This window comes from Amborella trichopoda, chromosome 10, assembly GCF_054954075.1.
Source record: "Amborella trichopoda isolate Santa Cruz 75 chromosome 10, AtrichopodaSantaCruz75HAP2 v2.0, whole genome shotgun sequence".
NCBI lineage: Eukaryota > Viridiplantae > Streptophyta > Magnoliopsida > Amborellales > Amborellaceae > Amborella > Amborella trichopoda.
The window spans coordinates 37,394,513-37,414,726 of NC_142345.1; the positions used below are offsets into that span (position 1 = coordinate 37,394,513).

The 20,214-nt window shown below is 35.4% G+C and overlaps 1 protein-coding gene across 1 annotated transcript; it reads right to left on the reverse strand.

Annotated features, from left to right (window-relative positions):
• Positions 1-7,958: 7,958 nt before the first annotated feature.
• LOC18427568 (MLP-like protein 423) lies at positions 7,959-12,779 on the reverse strand. Its single transcript, XM_006836617.4, has 2 exons — positions 12,528-12,779; positions 7,959-8,467 (listed from the first exon to the last, which is right to left on the reverse strand). Exons 1-2 carry the CDS (start codon positions 12,706-12,708, stop codon positions 8,190-8,192), a joined length of 459 nt encoding a protein of 152 aa, XP_006836680.1. The 5' UTR covers positions 12,709-12,779; the 3' UTR covers positions 7,959-8,189.
• Between the last annotated feature and the right edge of the window lie 7,435 nt (positions 12,780-20,214).

Sequence of the window (20,214 nt, forward strand, 5' to 3'; positions counted from 1 at the left end):
TAACCTCGAAGTGAATTTTTTTGCAGAACCTTTTTTTTTTTTTTTATAATATTATTATTTCTTTACGTCAATTTACATCATCATCTCCCTCTCGATCTTACCTTCACCATTTTTTGGTTTTGTAAATTAACTTCCAAATCAACCTTTGAAGTACCAAAACCTTCTTTTGTTATCCAAAACTGTGAAATTGTATATGTATATGTCCTTTCTAATTTACTTTGTAAATAGGATAATATTTCAGGTAGGCCTTTCGCCTATATCACATAGGCTATATAATTTTCTTTCCTTTTGCGTACCACCTCTATATATTTGTGGGATTTTCTCCCAAAAGTTCATATATAGAAAAAAGTAGTGTTGAAATACTGCTCTTCTAAAATCAGTATCTGAATACCACCTTGTAATAACGGCATACAATACCGCCCCTGGAAATACCACCCAACGAAACCACCATAATACCACCCTACTGAACGCCCAGTTGAAACTGCCCTCCATTAGATCTGTCAAAACGGCCCTCTGTCAAAACCATCTTGCGATAAAATCATTGATCCAACAAAAAATAAATCTGCAGAACTTCGGCCCCCTGCGATTCAATCCCAAATCGCTTTCTTGATGGATCTGGCTTTCTTCCCTCGATAATCATCTTCATATCTGAAAGCTCACTTGGTTGTCTGACCGTTTCAAGCTAATCCATATTGTTCTTTCTCTGGTTTTTTGGTGAACAAAACTGGATTTCTGCCATTGTCACTCTTTGTTTTTTGTTATTATAACTTTTTTCTGGTTTTTTATGTCGTTTCCAGTGCTTTCCTTCACTGTCGTCGCTCTCGCTATGCTTGCCGCCATCCTCTGTTACTCCTGGTTTCTTCATTTACAGCCTTGGGTATTTGTTTTCTTTTTTCTTTCACTAAAAGGAAAAGGTAGGTTTGCTTTGAAAAAGATGAATACAGTTGGTGGTTCATATTGTTCTTGGTGGTCCAATGAGTTCATTTGGTTTTGCAACTGTTGGTGATACATATTGTTTCTTGCTCGACCCAATGGAGAATTCCGAATCTTTTAAGTTTGTGCCAGTAAATTGTGGAAATTGTGACGGACCATTTTTGTAAATTTTGGCGATAAATTTTCTTTGCTAAAAGAAAAAACCGGCACAATATTTGTTGAGTCAAGTTAGATTTTTAGAGGGACGCATTCCTAATCTATCTACCATGACTATTGGATCTCAAGCAATTGGTGTACGACCATTGGCTCAAATGCTACATCCTTTTATCCTTATGGTAAATTGAATGTTTTTGGTATTTATCGTATTCCCTCTATTATCATGAATCTATTTTCTATTGGTCAGATTACCCATTCCAATTGTAATGTTGTGTTCAGTCCCTTTGGATGTCATTGGATGCCATGTGCAGGATCAACAGTTAGAGAAATTGATAAGGACTGGACATAAAATTGGTGATCTCTACTATCTATACCATCTTCATTTAAAAATTCTTATTAAAACCTATGCACCTATGCATGTGTTGCAATACCTGATAAAGGATCTTTGTAGATCTTTGTGGCATCAATGTCTGTGTCATATTTCTACCTTTCTATTAGATTTTTATTTTTTCATGGTATTATCGACTCTATTTTCTTCTAAAACTCTATATATTGTTAAAGAATGTGTGTCATGCAAATTCTCTAAAATGCATGTATTACCATTCAATCGCAGTAAATTAATTTCTGCTTCTATATTTGATCTAATGTATAATATTTTTGTCATGTTTTATTCATATATTGAAACTCAATTTTCTACCAAAATCAAAGCCTTACAATCAGTTACTGGTGGGAGATATATCATTGGGATGTTTCAAAATTTCTTTCTGACAAAAATATTCAAAACCAAAAATCTTGTCCAGATACTCCAGAACACTGCCATATCTTAAAAACTACACGATCTCTTCTCTTGTTAGCTTCAATTCCAAAGGTTTTTCGGGCAGAAGCTATTCGCACAGTTGTTCATCTTATTAATATTATGTCGTCTAGTACTTTGTCTGGATGGTCCCCTTTTGAACGACTCTTTGCTCAACCCCAGACTATTCTGTTCTTCATGTATTTGGCTACACTTGCTTCTTTTTGTTGTCAACATCTGAACGGATAAATTGTCAGTCAAAGCACTTAAATGTTGTTTTTTGGGTTATCTTGACCACTGAAAGGGATATAGATGTATGATCCCCTTACTAAGAAACTTTTGGTATCCCGACATGTGGTATTTTTTGAGTATTCTCCTCCACTATTGTTGACACCTCTCCTACTTCTTTTCTGATCTCTTTCTCTGATGTTGTTTCAGATGTGGCTAGAACCTCATCCATACCCCCTACAAATGGTCCGGTTATAGAGCACTCAAATATTGTTGATGAACCACTTCTCTCCTCCTGTACACACGCCTTCTACCCTCCGTAATAACTATGTATATGTATTACCTGTTCGTTTTGTTAATTATAAAACCTTTTTACCAAACTATCGAGTTGTTAATTATAAAACCTTTTTACCAAACTATCGAGCCTTTCTTGCTTCTGTTCATTCTTATCTAAGCTGCAGACTTGTGAGAAAGCTACTACGCAACATGAGTGGCAACATGCTATGGTAGAAGAATTGATCGCCTTTGATAGAATGCATGTTTGCGATCTTGTCCATCTTCCTAAAAATAAAAGTGACATTGCTTGCCGGTGGGCGTACAAAATTAAAACTAAAGCTGATGGCAATATCGAGCAAATATCAGGTACGACTTGTGGTTCAAGATTATAATCGACAATTCAGGATTGATCTTACTGACACCTTTACTCTAGTTTCCCACATGAGTATAGTTCGCACTCTGATTTCTGTGGCTGTTGTTCACCAAAAGTCGTTATCAACTCGATGTCAAAAATGTATTTATTAATGGCGACCTTGTAGAAGAAGTTTATATGAAGTTACCTCCAGGTGGGTTTCAGATCTTGATAATAGACTACGGCCCTCACTCTATGGGCTTTGTCACACCCCAAGAATTTACAATACAAATATTTTTGAGATGTGACAGTCAAAACATATATACATCTCAGGAATATCTGTATTGTAAATTCTTGGGGTGTGACAGTTATGGTATCAGAGCAATAGGTTTAAAAATCTTAGGAAAATTTTTTAAAAAAAATATACATATATATATATATATATATATATATATATATATATATATATATATATATACACTTAAAATCGCATTTATTGCGTATACAGACTGGGACGAAGTCAAGATCTAAAATAGCTGAAGCTATTATGGAAGGAATTCACAGAGCTTTGGAAAGTATGGTTGCTCTAATGCAACATCAGATGGAAAACAACAATCCACCCAGGCAGTCAATTACGGGAAATGGTAGGAGTAATATCGAACATTTTAAGAAATTGAACCCACCTTCTTTTAAGGGTGTTGTAAACCCACAGGAAGCCGAGGGATGGATTATGCAATTGAAGAAAATATTCGAGGTAATAGAATGTCCTGATGATAGAAAGGTGGCCTCGGCAGTTTTTATGTTAGAAGGAGAAGCACAACATTGGTGGCGAATGGCAAAAGGAGTATTGGTCAAAGAAATAAACCATTGACTTGGGAAGTATTTCTAGAGGCATTTAATGAAAAGCATTTCCCAAATTTTATTCGTGACAAAAAAAAAATGGAATTTCTGGAATTAATCAAAGGAAACCGAATAGTAACACAGTACGAGGCCAAGTTTACTGAATTGGCCAGGTTTGCACCACATATGATTAACAATGAGGCAAGAAAGGTGAAAAAATTTGAAAGGGGTCTCAAGCCAACTATTAGAAGCAGAATATCAGTCTTAAAATTGAGAACTTATGCTGAAATAGTGGATCGAGCCCAAATTGTAGAAAAAGATTTTGAAGATTACCAAAAGACGAAAAATCAAAAAAGTCAGGTGAGACCCACACCATCTAATCGACATCAGTTTGAAAGGAAAAACAAGAAGCCAATGCCCTTACCACTTCAGAGCCTAATATAACCATATAAAAAATGTGAGAAAAACCATAGATCCAGCCCTTGTTATTAGAATACCGGAGCCTGTTTTAAATGTGAAAAATTGGGACACCAGATTAGACAATGTCCTAGCTTACAGATGCAACAGCTTCCAAAGCAGAGAGAGATAGCTCAAAAGCCTCAGATGAAGGAAATAGTATTTGCGATCACCGAGCAAGACGCTCAGGCCTCAAAATCAGTGATCCAAGGTACTCTTATTATCATGAATTTTAGGCGCGATAAATTTTATGCGTAAGTGATTTCATTATCTTGAAAAATAATTTGTTCTTTTTAAAAATGAAATGAAATAATTATTTCTACTTATTATCATGAATTTTAGGCACGATAAATTTTACTTGTAAGCGACCTCATTATTTTGAAAAATAATCTGTTTAATAAAATTGTGATATTTTATCTATGTTAGAAATTTTAAATGCTGTAAATTTTTAGAAATAAATTTATTTATTTTTCTTGTCTATTGTTAGAGAATTTTAGATACTGTAAAATTATTAGAAATAAATATGATATTTCTGCTGTTAGTAAAATTGTAAGATTTCTTTCTACTGTTTTTGAATATTTAGACATTGTAAATTTCATGTGCAAATGACTGTCTTATTATTTAAAATTTGATATTTTTGCAATTGATTATAGGATTGTTGTGAAATGTTTATTTGTGAATTGATATCCCATAAATTGTGATAATTCCATATTCTTGAATTTCTATAAGAGTTTTTCTATACATATTAAATTGGCAATTATGCTATAATGTCTTTACGAACTGCAACCTTTCTAAATTTGAGCCCAAAATATTTGATTCGTTATTTTTGAAATGTTATTGAAAGTGACTGTTATTAATGGTTTCAGTGAAATTCATATTAATGATTTTAGTGATATGTTGAGTACATGATATTGCTGTTTTCAAATGTTTAAAGAGATTTAGAAATAATTTAAGTATGCAAGTAGACTCATCCGGTTTACCGGTGAGGTATAAGTGGACCTATCCGGGATGCCGGTAGGGATTTTGTGGACTCATTCGGTACGCCAGTGAGGTATAAGTGGATTTGCAGGGATTAAGTGGACCTATCTGGGACGCCAATAGGAATTAAGTGGACCCATCAGGACGCTGATGGGGTATATAGGTGACCTACTTGGGACGCCAGTAGGGTAATTTTATGGAATCTTTGAATTATGCACTGCCGTTAAAGTGTTATATGCATTTCAATCATTTGGATTATGTTTAATTGTGCATTTTTTAAAATGCTTTTGCTCGCATTGTTTTTAATTGACCTCCATTTTGAAAGTTCATTTATATCTTTCAATCATGATTATTTTTTAGAATTATGATGATCACTTACTGAGTAGCCAAACTCATCAAACTATGGTAAACATTTTTCAGGATAATTGCGGTTTCATTTTGAGTACTCGTCAAAGGCAACTTTGGAAGATATTGTAGTTGTGCCTAAGCTTTCTTTTGTTACTTTGTAAGAATTCTCTACTATAAATTTGTCCTACCAAGAGATGTATATATGTTTTGACTGTCACATCTCAGGAATATCAGTATTGTAAATTCTTGGGGTATGACAGGCTTAAACAAGCTCCTCATGCATGGTTTGAAAATGTTAGTTTGGTTATTGTTTCTGCAGGTTTCCAATAGAGCCATCATGACCTTTCCATGTTTGTCTCAGTCACACCCAAAGGATGTGCAATACTCTTACTATATGTTGATGATATAATTATATTTGGTGATGATAAGGTCACCATTCATCTGATCAAGCAACTTAGCCAGCTTTTCGAGATGGAAGATTTGAGATTCTTAAAATATTTTTTGGGCATAGAGGTTGCTTATTCTTCCCATGGGTATTTGCTTTCTCAACTTAAGTATGTCTCGGATATTGTTTCTCAAGCTCGTCTGGCTTATGATGCAAAGCTGATACACCTATTGAGTTGAATATCAAACTTTGTTCTACAAATGGTGAGCTCCTTCCTGATCCTATATTTTACAGACAACTTGTTGGAAGCTTGATTGATCTAACTATTTCTCAATTGGACATTGGTTATGTTGTTCATCTTGCCAGTCAATTCTTGAGTGCCCCACGTTCTATGCACTTGACAGTCGTTTTACATATTATTCGTTATATTGAAGACACGCTTGATCGTGCTTTGTAGTTCTCTTAATCTTGCACTCTTGAGCTTCGTGCTTACACTGATTCTGATTTTGCGAGGGCCACTACCGATCAGAAGTCTACTATATGTTTTTGTATTTTTCTTTGTGACTTCTTATATTTTACAGACAACTTGTTGGAAGCTTGATTTATCTGACTATTTCTCAGTTGGACATTGGTTATGTTGTTCATCTTGCCAGTCAATTCTTTAGTGCCCCACGTTCTATGCACTTGACAGTCGCTTTACATATTATTCGTTATATTCAAGACACGCTTGATCGTGCTTTGTAGTTCTCTTCATCTTGCACTCTTGAACGTCGTGCTTACACTGAGTCTGATTTTGCGGGGGCCACTACCGATCAGAAGTTTACTATAAGTTTTTGTATTTTTCTTTGTGACTCTTATTTCTGCGAATAGCAAGAAGCAAAAATATATTGCTCAGTCCATAGCTAAACCTGATTATCGAGCCATGACTCAAACAATGACGGAGATTGTCTGGCTTCGCTAGTTATTAGCTGACTTAGGTATGGAACCTTCTACTTCTAGTCCTTTACATTATGATAACAAAGTGTCATTTATAGTGTTAAGAATCCATAATTTCATGAGCGCACCAGGCATATTGAAGTAGATTGAATTTCAACAAGAATATTTATTGAATATTGATGCAAATAGATAGGGATCCCATTCTTTATTCATTATCTCTCATCTTCTGTATAACTTGCTAACTTCTTTATAAAATCCCATAATGCTCCTCATTCTCAAACCGTAGATTGAATTTCAACAAGAATATTTATTGAATATTGATGCAAATAGATAGGGATCCCATTCTTTATTCAACTTAATCTCTCTGCCATATCTCTCATCTTCTGTATAACTTGCTAACTTCTTTACAAAATCCCATAATGCTCCTCATTCTTAAACCTTGTCTCCAAACTCTCAATGGTTCGCTTCCAACCATGACGAGTTTGAGGGGGAGTGTGAGATTGTATACATATTTTCTTATTTATTTTGTAGATAGGATAATATTTCCTTGACCAAGTAGGTTGTACTAGGATATTTTTTACCTTTTTTGTACTTCATACTGGCAGTATAATTTTCTTTCTTTTTTTTGTATACCACCTCTGTATACATATATGGGGTTTTCTCCCACAAGTTCATATATAGAAAAATAGAGATTATGCACAAAAGCTAACTCCAAATAGTATTCATAATGTTTCGTTCCACCCTCTCCTAACTCCATTGCCACATTCTCAAAATCCTTCTGTGACGCTCTAGCCAAAATTTCCAAAGCACTGCTGCCCTCGCAATCTGCCATATCACCCTTCGTAATTTGGCAAATCCTCCAAACTAAGATAATCGAGAATATTTAGATGGCTATTTGGCAACATTATCATAACTCCCGTTCAAATTTGAACCTTCTGATAGTAGCGGTGACTCATGCCCAACAACTAAGCCTAGAATCTTAGCTGATAATAGCTTCTTGGCACCCAAATCCCCATCCATGTTGTAAAAAAGAACAAAAATGTATTGATTAGCTTTATTTTGATACTAAATGCAATTGAGTGCCATATTTACACCACTAAGAAACAAGAGTATATTAGTATACTCTTGTTTCTTAGTGGTGTAAATATAGCACATAGTCAATTGCATTTAGTTATCAAAATAAAGCTAATCAATTGCAAATTTTTTATTGTCGAAAAAAGGAACTAAGCACATGCCCTAGCAAATATACAAACCCAAAAGTACTGTAGCACCCATGATTGCTTACTTGCAATATTCAAACAATTCATTTCATTACAAGGGAGAACACTCGCTTTTAATCTATTAGACTAGCGACCACAAGCACAATTACAATAGCAAATAAACAGGAGCTGGTTTGTCTCTCACGAGTGGCAACCACCTACCAATTGAAAGTAACCTTAAGAGACATTATTTAGAGAAGAAGCATATTCATGATTTCTTTCTCAGGAAGCACCTTCTTATCTTTAAAATCAAGCAGCACCCATGACATGGTCATCCAAAGCTTTGAAGGTCTTGGAGGCTAAATCTTGGATGAGATTAGGTTCAGGGACATCAGGGTTAGCCTTCTCATAGTGGATGTCCCACTTAGCCACACTTGACTTGGCATCAGCTGAGAGCACAACTTGGAGAGTTGCCTCGAAAACCTTGTAGAAACTTAGGATATCTCCATCCACCACAGCATAAGTCACCTTCTTGGTGGCATCATCGGCTACTTTGATCTTCTCTTTGGAATATGAGACAGGCATCCCTGTAAAAATCATACATCTCGATTTATCACCTTTGTGTCTTTATATGAATTACTCAAAGGCAGTGGTTAAAAAATCGCAATTCAGATTAGGAAATCGCTTATCATGATAGGAATCGGTGGAGGACAGACCTAGTTCCTTATTAAAACCATCTAGTTCTGTCAGATAACTGACTGACCTGGATCAGCCGAATTGCCTAGTTCCCCACCCTATTATCTTGTTTAATATCTTAATTGTTTAAAAATAAAATAATAATTAAATATTCTCTAGATGGGCTTGAAGAATTGCTTAACTGCATCAGCTTATTAACCGGCAAATTCATGTGGCAGACCTTGGCTTGTCATAAGATTCTACATTCATGCTAAAACATGATGTCATTACTGTACAAGGTAAAACCCAATCTAGGAGTATTTTAGGATCCCAAATTTTGAGAATCTAACTACTTCAACCCAATGACTAACAAAAGAAAAAAAAAAGGTTCCAAATCGCACTGGATATGTGCACAGAAAATACCACATCTCAAGATTGACAAAGACCTTCCAATTTTTGGATGGTGAGAAACTGTTGAAAAACTCAAAATCTAATTTTTTTTTTTTTTTTTTAAATTATCATCTCATGACTCTTAAGTGGATCCCAAAATTTTAGATTGAAAGATCCTACCAAACTCTTACACCAAAGGGAGGAAGTGCATAATATACTCCAGTGGGGGCATAGTATACCGACCCTTGAGTTATAGAACCAATGGCCAGTTTCTTTGTTGATGGTGTTTACTTCAACTTCTAAAATGAAATGTATGGTATATATACCAGTCATATTTTAAGAGTAACATAATATGATCCATATGGTCGTGATATCAAGATGCCCTTTCTTGTCAAAAAAAACAAAAAATAAATAAATAAAAATAAAAAATATAACCTTATGGATCATCATATTGAACCAATGAGTTGGATATTGATGGAGGGAAAGTGAAAGGTACAACTGAATTTATGACTTCTTTTGTGGGACTCTTCTCTATCGCTATTGGATGCTCAGGACATTATATGAACATATGGACTATGGAGGTGAAACCATGTTGTTACCCAGATTATCACGGTGACATTATGATCATAGGGATCAAAATCGCATCAGTATGCACATCCCAATTTCCCTCCCCATCACCATCCAACTTATTTTGATTTTGGGGTTGATACCCTCTATCCTATGGTTAGGTTCCAACCTATGACTAGGCTTGGCAACAGCCAGGCTGTACGGAGCCAGATACCCTCTATCCTATGGTTAGGTTCCAACCTATGACTAGGCTTGGCAACTGACAGGCTGCGCGGAGCCAGTCCTGGGGTAAGCTTGGCCCGGGTCCCTTTGCGATCGGCTCAAGCTAGGCCCATTCAGATTGGGCTGAAGGGCCCTGACTAGGTCCAATCCTGGTCCAATCCAAGTTGGGTCAAATGGATTCTTAAAAAAAAAACAAAAGAAAAGAGAAATGAGGGATACATCAGGCCAATCTGAGTTGGGCGAGCTATGGCCCCAACCCAAGCCCAACTTAGCCTGCCCTCGAGCTATGGTGTCCTAGCTAAGGCCTGGCTTCCTTAGACCATATTTTGTGGCCAAGGTCCCAATTTTTCAAGCCAAGCCTAGCTTGGTTATTAGACCCTTAATTGCCTAGTTCCCCTATTATATATAGCATGTAGTGTATGTTTTTAAATTGCCCCTACACCTTATAGGTTCTCCCCTTTTCTCCAAGGAAATATCTCATAACATTTTTTCAGGGAAAGTATAGAATGAGACCATTTACCTTTGATACAAAGTTGTCACATTAATATTGACCATTGGATATGAAATTGGGTAGCTGCAATTATTCTATTATTCTCAAACGTTGTGACATATCCAAACTATCAAATTTCACATCAAATAGTTGCAAGGAATTGTGACATGGTCAAAGGTAAATGGTCTCATTGTATAAAATCCCTTTTCTCAATCCAGTCCATGCTCCAAACATCCCATTTGGAAGTGAGAAAAAAGTGGTCGGCGTCCAGCTGTTATGGAGCAATGGCATCACTTACTAATAGTCTAGATCACTGCTCTGAGACTCAGCCGAGGCCACTCAGATTCGGCCACGTAACTCTATCTAGACTAGAATTCTGAGACTCAGCCGAAGCCATTTGGATTCAGCCTTCCGCCGAGTAACACTTGTAAAGAGGTCCATTTATGTAAGGGTGACTAACCAATACGGTAGTCTACTACTTTATTAATAAAAGTAGCACTCATATTATATATAATCATTTTTTTTTCTTATTTTCTTCTAATAAAAAAGGAATTGGACTCGGACAAATTATTCGGACTCGTCCGAGTAACTAGCCTTGGCCAGGTCTTGAGTACCTTGGCCAAGCCGATTTTCTGAAGGTATTCTTGATAGCACCTATGTATTTATAAATTTTCAGAAAACATTTTAAAGGGAAAAATTTTCAAAAAAACTACAAAAAAGATAGTTTTTTGAGGAAAGAAAAAATAACTCCTCTCAGACACCAACAAAAGCATTAATCTTGATTTATCAGCTGATTGCTTACATAGTGAACTGAAGTTCATATTATTCTTCTTGAGAATAAATGTTGTTACCCATCACTACAAATTACTATACATACAACATTTTTTTTGTCTCCTGACTTTTAATTCCAAACGCACGGTTTTCTTCGATTGACGATTTTTTAGCACTCTATTTCTTTTTTCACATTTTCCTGGCTCCACCTTTTAGACCAAAACCTGGATCCGTGGCGTGGATTGCTCAATCAATGGATCCGTGTTGGGTTGTTGGATTGGCTATCCAAATTAGTTTGAAACAATGATCAAAAAAAATATTAAAAATAAAAATTAAAATAAGGGTTTATGGGGTGGGAATCTAAAGGGTAAGCAAACATTACAGCTACTTGGTTTACCAATATTTTACCATTCCAAATATTGCTATACGAAAACTTAGATCAGTGAGGTGGATTGTTCCATCAATAGATCTGTGTCAGATTGTTGGATTGGCAATCTAGATTGGTCTATAAATCAGTGATTGAGAAATATTAAAAATTAAAATTAAAATAAGGGTTTATGGGGTAGGGATCTAAAGGGTAAAAAAACATTAGATAAACTTTAAAACATTAGATAAGCTTTAGGGAAGAACAATGTCGCGACCGAAATCATCCTAAAGCTGGTTCAGTCCAGACTGATTCTCAATCTAGATTGGTAATTAGGATTAAGTAAAAAGTTCATGCTAACTATTATCTATTTATTCTCCATCTAAATGAAATCCAGATCATAGAATAAATTGGACGTTGAGGGGGTGTATCCATGAGCACAATTGATCATTGGGCATGGGCATCCCCCTAATCAACCTGTGCAGCCGCTAATCAACAACTTTTTACAATTGCATGTGGTGGTCTGCTGTCTATTTCAACAATGGTAGGCAGCCTTTTGCCACCTAATGCAAAGGTCAGGATCCTGACAGCTATAGTCCGTAGCTATGATGACGAAAACGATGACAACGATGCGAAAATGATAAAAATAATTAGACTGAATCTTCTGATTGCAATTCTATTGTTAAATACTTAGATTGCTCTTAATAATAAGTTAATAACCATAGCTTTAGAGATATTTTTTTAAAATAAAAAGAAAAATACACAATAAGATCTTTTTACCTTTAGTACAAGGTTCTAATCATCTTTGGCTGTTAGATTTAAATCGAACGGCAATGAGAGTGCTATGACTAGACTTAAAGTACAAACGAAAATTTCTCAAGCCTTGTGACCCACCCCATGCTGTTGGATTTGATATCTGACAACTAAGGTGATTTAAATCTCCTTATACCAAAAGTGAATAGCTAAAAAACATACAATCCAAAATAAATAAGGGGAATTGAAAGGTGGAAAATGTCTAAGAAAAAGAAAGAAATGATTATACATTGCCTTAAATTGTTTAATTTTAAAAATAAGGTAGCTGAGAAGTAATGTTTGTTAGGATTTCTTGAAATTTCCAATAAAACATGTGAGAAATTGAAAGCATAACAGAGAGATAAGCCTCCATCACCTTCAGCATAGTCTATGACCCTAATGGAGCCGACACTCTTGCCATCGCCTTCGACTACCTTGATGCTCTTGTACTGGTCAGGGAAGATCTTTGGGAAGAGCTCGGTCGAATCTCTGATGGCTGCCCAAAACTTGTCGGCCGGAGATTTCAGAGCCACCTCCAATGGTAAGCTACCTGCCATGCCTCCCTTTCTTCTTGTCTTGGCTACTACTACGACTCTCACTACTCTTCTTCTTCTTCCTCTGTCTTCCTATGGAACAAGGTGCGAGACCACCTATAAATAGCTCTTCAATGAAGCCCACTGTACTCATTTAAGATATAATTCAACCACCAACGCTGAAGTATGGTGAATTTATTACTTTTGGATGATACCAAAAACTTCAGCCAGCAATTTTTGGTTCGATTCCATGAATTTTACCAGTTAAATTCAGAGTTTAGTCCATTTTTTCCCCCAAAGAGGCCATTTTGTGACATCAGTTTTCAATCCCCATCTAGTGATTTCAATGCATGAAATCATGATTTAGAGCAATCCCCAGATAGTTATTTCAATGAATGAACTCGTCATTTAGGGCATAAATGATCTTTCATTTTTCAGGCTTTCTTTCTAATCATGGATTAATTGATGAGGTCCATCTTTTGCATTAAATCTGGATCACCCATTAAAAGTTTGATGACCTTGTATTCAGTGAGGTATGTAATTTTGATTACGATAGCATATTTGTTATTTCAAATGTTTTCACAGGTTAGGTTGTAGTTAATGTAGGGAGGTGTCTGTTGGGAATGGTGGGGCTTTTTTTTTGTTGGGAAGGTCAATCCCTTAATGTGTCTAAAGGTCATTTCGAATTGGTTGTTCGATGCATCATCATCTCTCTAAAGGTCATTCAATGTGTCTCCGATTTGGTTGTTCGGTGCATCTATCATCTCTCTCTCTTAATGGTGGCAACATCCTGGCCATTGCCCCGAGACGACCGACCCCACTGGGCCAAGCCTGAACCATGCCAAAAAATAAATGTTGAAAAAATTAATGATAATAATAATAGAAAAAAAAAGCCGAACCAGGCCTAACTAGCATAGCCATATCCCGACCCTCAAGCCTGTGTAGCCCAAGCACTACTTTTTAGTACTGGGCGAATAGCGCCGGCCCGCCCGACAGATTGCCAGCCCCTTTCTTTCTCTATGATGTTTTATGGTAGCAAAGTGGATGTATAGATGTGTTCCATACTCTATCATCCGGTTGTTGGGTTCATTTGTTTTTTATTTATTGTTTGAGAAATTATCAAAAGTATATCATAAAGCTTTTCATACTTCGGAATACCAAAATCTCCCATTACATACACTCACACTTGTGTTTCATCTTTCTTTCGTTTTTGTATTTCCTTTCTGCCCCCGCCACGGACCTAACAAGTATGTGGCGACACGACAGACCTGCTAGGACCATGGCAGTTTCGAGAACCTATCATCATGACAGACCTGTTAGGACCATGGCAGTTTCGAGAACCTATCATCATGTTGTCATCCTTATCTGAGGCCATTGGAGTGTGAGACGTTTAGCATTCCATGCACCATCTTGAGCATGCGTACCGGTTTTCTCAGCCTTCGATGATTCAATCTCTCTGCTAAACTGTTCCAATCGGAACATCGAAAGACAGACCCATGTCCCCCAACATATCAGAGTCCTCTTCGTCCAAAGCGTCACTTTTATTTTCCGCTGGAAACTCACCATCAGGACCAGGTAGAAGCAGCAGTGGTCCCCCATCTTCAACAACGACATTCAGAGGCACTACAAATTCTGCATCCACCGAAGAAAGATGATGTCAATTATGCACATCGAGCCCTCCATTGACACCGATATTACCCTCTCTTCTCTTGTCCTAGTTCATCATTATCATAGTCCCGAACGAGAATCGCAAGAGGGTCAATCTGTGCTCATTGTTTGTCAAGTTTTGCTTTTTTTTTTTTTTTTTTTTGACAAATGTTCAAAAGTATTTATTGATGACTAAGTGAAAGAAATTACGTCACAAATCAACAGCAAAGGTAACGATGCACCTCCTTCAACCAAAAAATCGGTAATAGAGTTTGCTTCCCGATAGACATGATTGAACGAAATAGAAGGTTCAGCTAAATCCATTATTTGCGACCACAAAGATCGCAATTCCCACATAACCTTCTTTTTCTAATTTGTACCATTTTGTCACATTCAAATAGTCTCCTTCAATCCAGACATTACCTGTAATGCTCCTCTCAAACAAAATTTTCAACCCACACAACAAAACACTCAATTCAGCAAAATTTGCTATTTTTTCCCCCATCGGGCCACCAAAGGAGAGAATAACACAGTCCATGGAGTCACGTACAACACCACCAATGCCAACCCTACCTGGATTTCCAAAAGAACTTCCATCAAAATTTAGCTTAACACTCCTAAAGTCAGGTGCCAACCAAAAGCTCTTCAGTCTGGAACTAGAAATACCAAAGAAAAACATATTGTGAAGATTAGATAAAACATCCACAATTGGAATACCCCAACCCTCATTAGTCACTAATAGTCATATTCCAATGGATAGCTTAATTTTGGCTATGAGCTTTTCAAAGACAATGAACTTCCATGGAAGGTTCTTCTATTCATCTCCTTCTATATTTCTCAAAAGATAACCCCTTTAGAAATCTTTCATAAGACCTTTCCACCTACCAGCAAATGGCTTAAAAACATCTTAGAGATAATACCTTCTACTGAATGAGGCATGACAAAAAGAATCCTAAGTATGTAGAAAAGCCAAGACACAGGGTCAGGTTTTTTCATTTTAGCATAGAGACGAAATGGCATTATGCAATACGGGTAGATAATCAAACAGACACAAAAGCATAAATATTAGAAAAATATATAATCCCAATAAATGAGATGCCAACAATGTCTTTATTCAAATTTCAAATACCTAGATATTAAAATTCTATTTTGTCAAAAAGTGCAAATAGTGAGAATGGAGAAAGCACCCCAGACTTCCGAAATATTCCAAATAGCTTAGGTTCTTAGGCTAAAAAATTCCAAGTAGCTTATCAAACACATTATTTACCTGTTCCACCTCTTAGGAGGTTCCAGCTTTTATGGAGACAAATCTTCCACCTCCCAGGAAGTTCCAACTTTTAGTTATCAAACACACCCTAATTCAAACAATATCTTTTTAAAAAAAATTATTACTCCATATTTTTAACTAAAGCACCAAGAGGTGCACAATCCAGCCCAAGTTTTTGGATGACCAAGTTGGATCATCCTTCCCATTTTCACTGGTTTGAAATACCTCTTTCAGGTTTGTAATAAGATGTTTATTAAAAAATCCTTCACGCAGTCAGTAAAGTTGAAATGTTAGGAATGCTCTATTACTAAAAAGTTGGTTTGAAATGTGTTAGTAAACTTAGCCCTGTTTGATGTGAGTTCTTCAAGCAAAATTGGGTTATTTAAAAACCATTAAACTAAATCACTAATTAATAATGACAGAATATGTTTCTATACAATGTTTATGCTTTTATTATGATTTGTCAAATTTTTTTATTTAGCTCTATTTTTTTATTTTTCTATTTTTAATATTTTTTGAATTGTTTCAAGTTGTAAGTCAAATCTTTCCATAATCCCTATTCTGTATATAGTTTTCTATTTTTGTACATTTTAATGTTATTTATTTCTTCTTTAGCTTTTAATTGATATTTTTATTTTAAGCTTTTCTTTTTCGTTTTTTGGAATTTCAAGCCCTTTTTGGGCTTGTACACTACTTGAGCGAGTCTATCGGACTTCCCGAAGTTACATCGCTCAGGGCAAAGTTCTGAACCGAGTTTGTTAAAACTCTTTGAATAGAATTTATGGTTTAAGTTGTTTTAAAAGGTGTATGTAATGTATGTAGGATTCATATAAAATGTAATGGCTCAAAAATAGCTGGTTCAAATAAGAATCACTAGGTTCAACCCAAAGATTGATGGATGGATGAATTGGATTTATAGACCATGAAATTGCTTCAATCCACCAATTTTTATTTTATTTTATTTTATTTTTTTATGAGAAATACTTATTATTTATTGTCGGATTTCCAGTGGTTTGATTACCGATCCAACTGATCCAGACATATACAGTTAGGGGGTGTTTCGACCCGGGGAATATCGAGTTATGTACACTAGTCTTGGAGAGCCAAAAGAGGAAGAAATTGACTGAGAATTAAAAGATATTTTGGGTCAAGTTGGTTAACCTATTTCTAACGAGTGAAATGCTACTCTTAGAACCTCCGAATTGAACTTAAAAAAGGAGCAACAAAAGGTTTTGTTAGGGTACTTCTACACATGAAAGTATTTCTTTAATGCATTCGGTATTTTTGACACTTTATATCCTTATCATACAATATAGTAACTTTTTTATCTAAGGGTATTTAGGTAATTAATTAAAAATAAAGTAAAAATTCTTGATAGAGAAAAAAAAAATATTCATTAACTATTGTAGATAATGACATCATCCACATGAGATAGGACATACCCACATTGAATATTAATTATTTTTTAAACAGTAAATAAAGTTACTAGTTTCTTATAAAAATATCTATATTATGCTTCTTAATGACCAAAAATGCCTTTGATCAAAAAAATTTATATTAATGAGTGCCTAATGAATGTTGTGTCTATTAAGGACATACTCTATAGTTAGAAGTACCCTAGCAAACCCCAATATAGAGATAGAAACATATCTAACAATACGATTTATTTTATATATTGGGAGTCATAACCGTTATCTATCATTAGATATAAAATCAAGTGGCAAGAGATGTGTCACTGACTTGACACAAAATCCAAAACAAAAATTTTGAACTATATGGCACACTTCAAGTTGCCTAGTCTCACATCTGACATTTAATAGGAGTTATAAAATCCCAAGATTAAAAGTGTATGGTCTTATAGTAGAAAATCCCGAGATTAAAATTTATTCATGATTTTAGAATGTTAACACGATCAAGAAAATTATGTTGTTAAAAGAAACTGAAAATAGATAATAGGAGCTAGAAGAATCTAATTGTGACATGGAAAATAAAATTCAATAGTTCATAGATTACGCATGCTTGAATACAAGACAAGGAGATCTCATCACTGCCAAAGATCACAGGCGAAATATGCATGGAGTGATTGAAAGGAGAAAACACTTAAATATTTCTAATCTTCTTATATCATATATCAAAATCTAAGAACTTCATCTTAAATCTTTCCAATTCAACAAAATTAGGAAAGACATCTAACATAATATTATCCTTTTGCATCTAATCTTCATCTAAATCTTTTACCTCAGAAGAAAAATAAATAAATAAAATGAAAACTAAATCTGCTTATACAAGCTCAAAAATTATCAACTGAAAATAAAAACCCTAATAATTCTATTATTTCCTAGATGGTCCTCTTCATCAAAATATAGGAAAATTATTTCATGTGGGATGGACTGCATTTCTACAATATGTGGTCCAGAGGTATAAAGCAACCATCTTAAAGATGGATGCAAACAGGTGGTCCATTTAAAAACAATTGTAACTAACAGTCCAAATGTTTTTTTAATATAATAATTCTTTTTAGTTTTCAAAAGAAAAAATTCATATTCATGATCTCCATGTTAGATATTATATATTCTCTAAAAGTTAAAATCAAATTATATTTAAAATATATATTGATTGCTAAACCCACATTTCCACAATATGCGGACTGGTCGAATAGAAACAGTTTTCCTTATCTAAGATGTTACTTTCCATGAACACATCTTTCCTTACCTCAATGTCACTTCACATGAACTACCAATGAAAAGGTCGTGCATTTTGTGATGTGAATTTTACTTCTATGTGCATTTTATGTGCCTTTTTTCACATAATCTTATGATGAGAATTGTACTTCTATTTAAGAGAGATCAATGAAAATTCCGTGCATTTTGTGCCACAAATTTCTTTACAGTCCCAGACCAAGACCTGATCGAACCGACTCAAAAATTAAAATATTTATATAATTAATTATATTTAAATATATTTTATATAGGACTTGGACCCGATCAGACCCCGACCTGAACCAAATAATGTTTAGGTCCAATATATGGACCCAGACCCGACCTGTCGGGTCCAATTTTTGGACTCATGCCGAAGCCCGGATCGGGTCTACCACTCGGGTCCCGGGTGGGGTCCAGGTCCATTGCCACTCCTATCTCTTTCTCTCTCACATTGAAGATTTTGTATTGACCGATCAACTTTTTTGTGATTTTGGAAAATATTGTAACCTCCCCTCTCACAACCGATTCCACATGGTCTTGATTCACTTACGAAGTCTTGAGAAATCATCATTTTTGTATATGACTCATGAGAATCAATATGGGGGAAAGGATTTATGTTAGACATGTGAGGTTATTCCATTCGACTCAAATTATTTTGAGAGGTTTGACTATATTTTATACTCTCTATTTTCCTTTAATTTGATATTTTCAAACGTTAAATCCATGCGAGTATGATATTAGGGGTGGCAATGGAACCGGACCCGACCAAGGACCGTGGAGTCGACCCCATCCGGGTCCACTTATGGGTCCAAAAATTAGACCTGGTCAGTTCTGGGTCGAATACTTTTTGGGTCCTGGTTCGGGTCCGGTTGGGTCCAGGTCCAGTGATATTTTTCATGTCTGAATATATGAAATACATTTAAATATAAAAATAAATATTTTAATTTTTGGATAAAATACGATCAGGTCCAAATCCGGTGAATTCAGGACTCGATCAGTGTCCAGGTCACCCAACCCGACCCGTTGCCACCCCTAAATGATATTTGCCAAAGTGCGCGGAGTACTGCTTGCCCACGCTGTTAATCCATATAGCCTTGGATAATAGGCACCGACTTTGTTTAGAAAACCTGTATAGAAAGTCATAACTTTATCTGATGAGCATTTATGGAATGGATTCGATATGTTTGTTTGTTTAATGATAAGAATGTGTTGGAAAATTACATAAATGCCACTACCGTGAATTTATTACATATAAAACCTTCAGATACTTTTTTATTCACACCATAAACCTTATCACTCTTTTTATCTGCATTCATCCCGCTGGTGAATTTTTAGGTCACTTGTGGATGAAAATTGTCCCTTTGTCAAACACAAAAAAAAATTAAATTCAAGACCAGTTCGACCTTGGGGAAGGTTCATGGCGCTGAGGTCGGTCAGGCCCACCATGGGTCGCACTAGTCATAAACATAAAAAAATTTGTGTTTGACTGGGATGGGTATTTTAATCCAAAATGACCTAAAAAATTAATCGTGGGGATTAATACAAAAGAAAATCATGTTTAGTGTGAATAAAACAATTTCAGGGAAGTCTAGTCCAGAAAATTCAAGGTATGGAGGTTTATGTAATTTTTCCAAATATTTTGAGAGGTGTTAATATAGTTTCTATCCAAAGTTGAACTTTAATTTATTATTTTACAATGTAAAACCTGTGAAAATGTGATGCTTAGCTAAGTACATGATGTTGTATATCAATGGAGTTTGCCCTTAGGATTGGTAATGTGTGTTCGCTATGTCTACTTAACCTTTGTAAATTTTATTTATCAAGCTACCAACCAAACAATAAGGAGCCTTAAGTTCCATGGGCCTTTTTTCCTGACCCAATGTCAAATACACATGTTTGCATACCTTGCTTACAAAT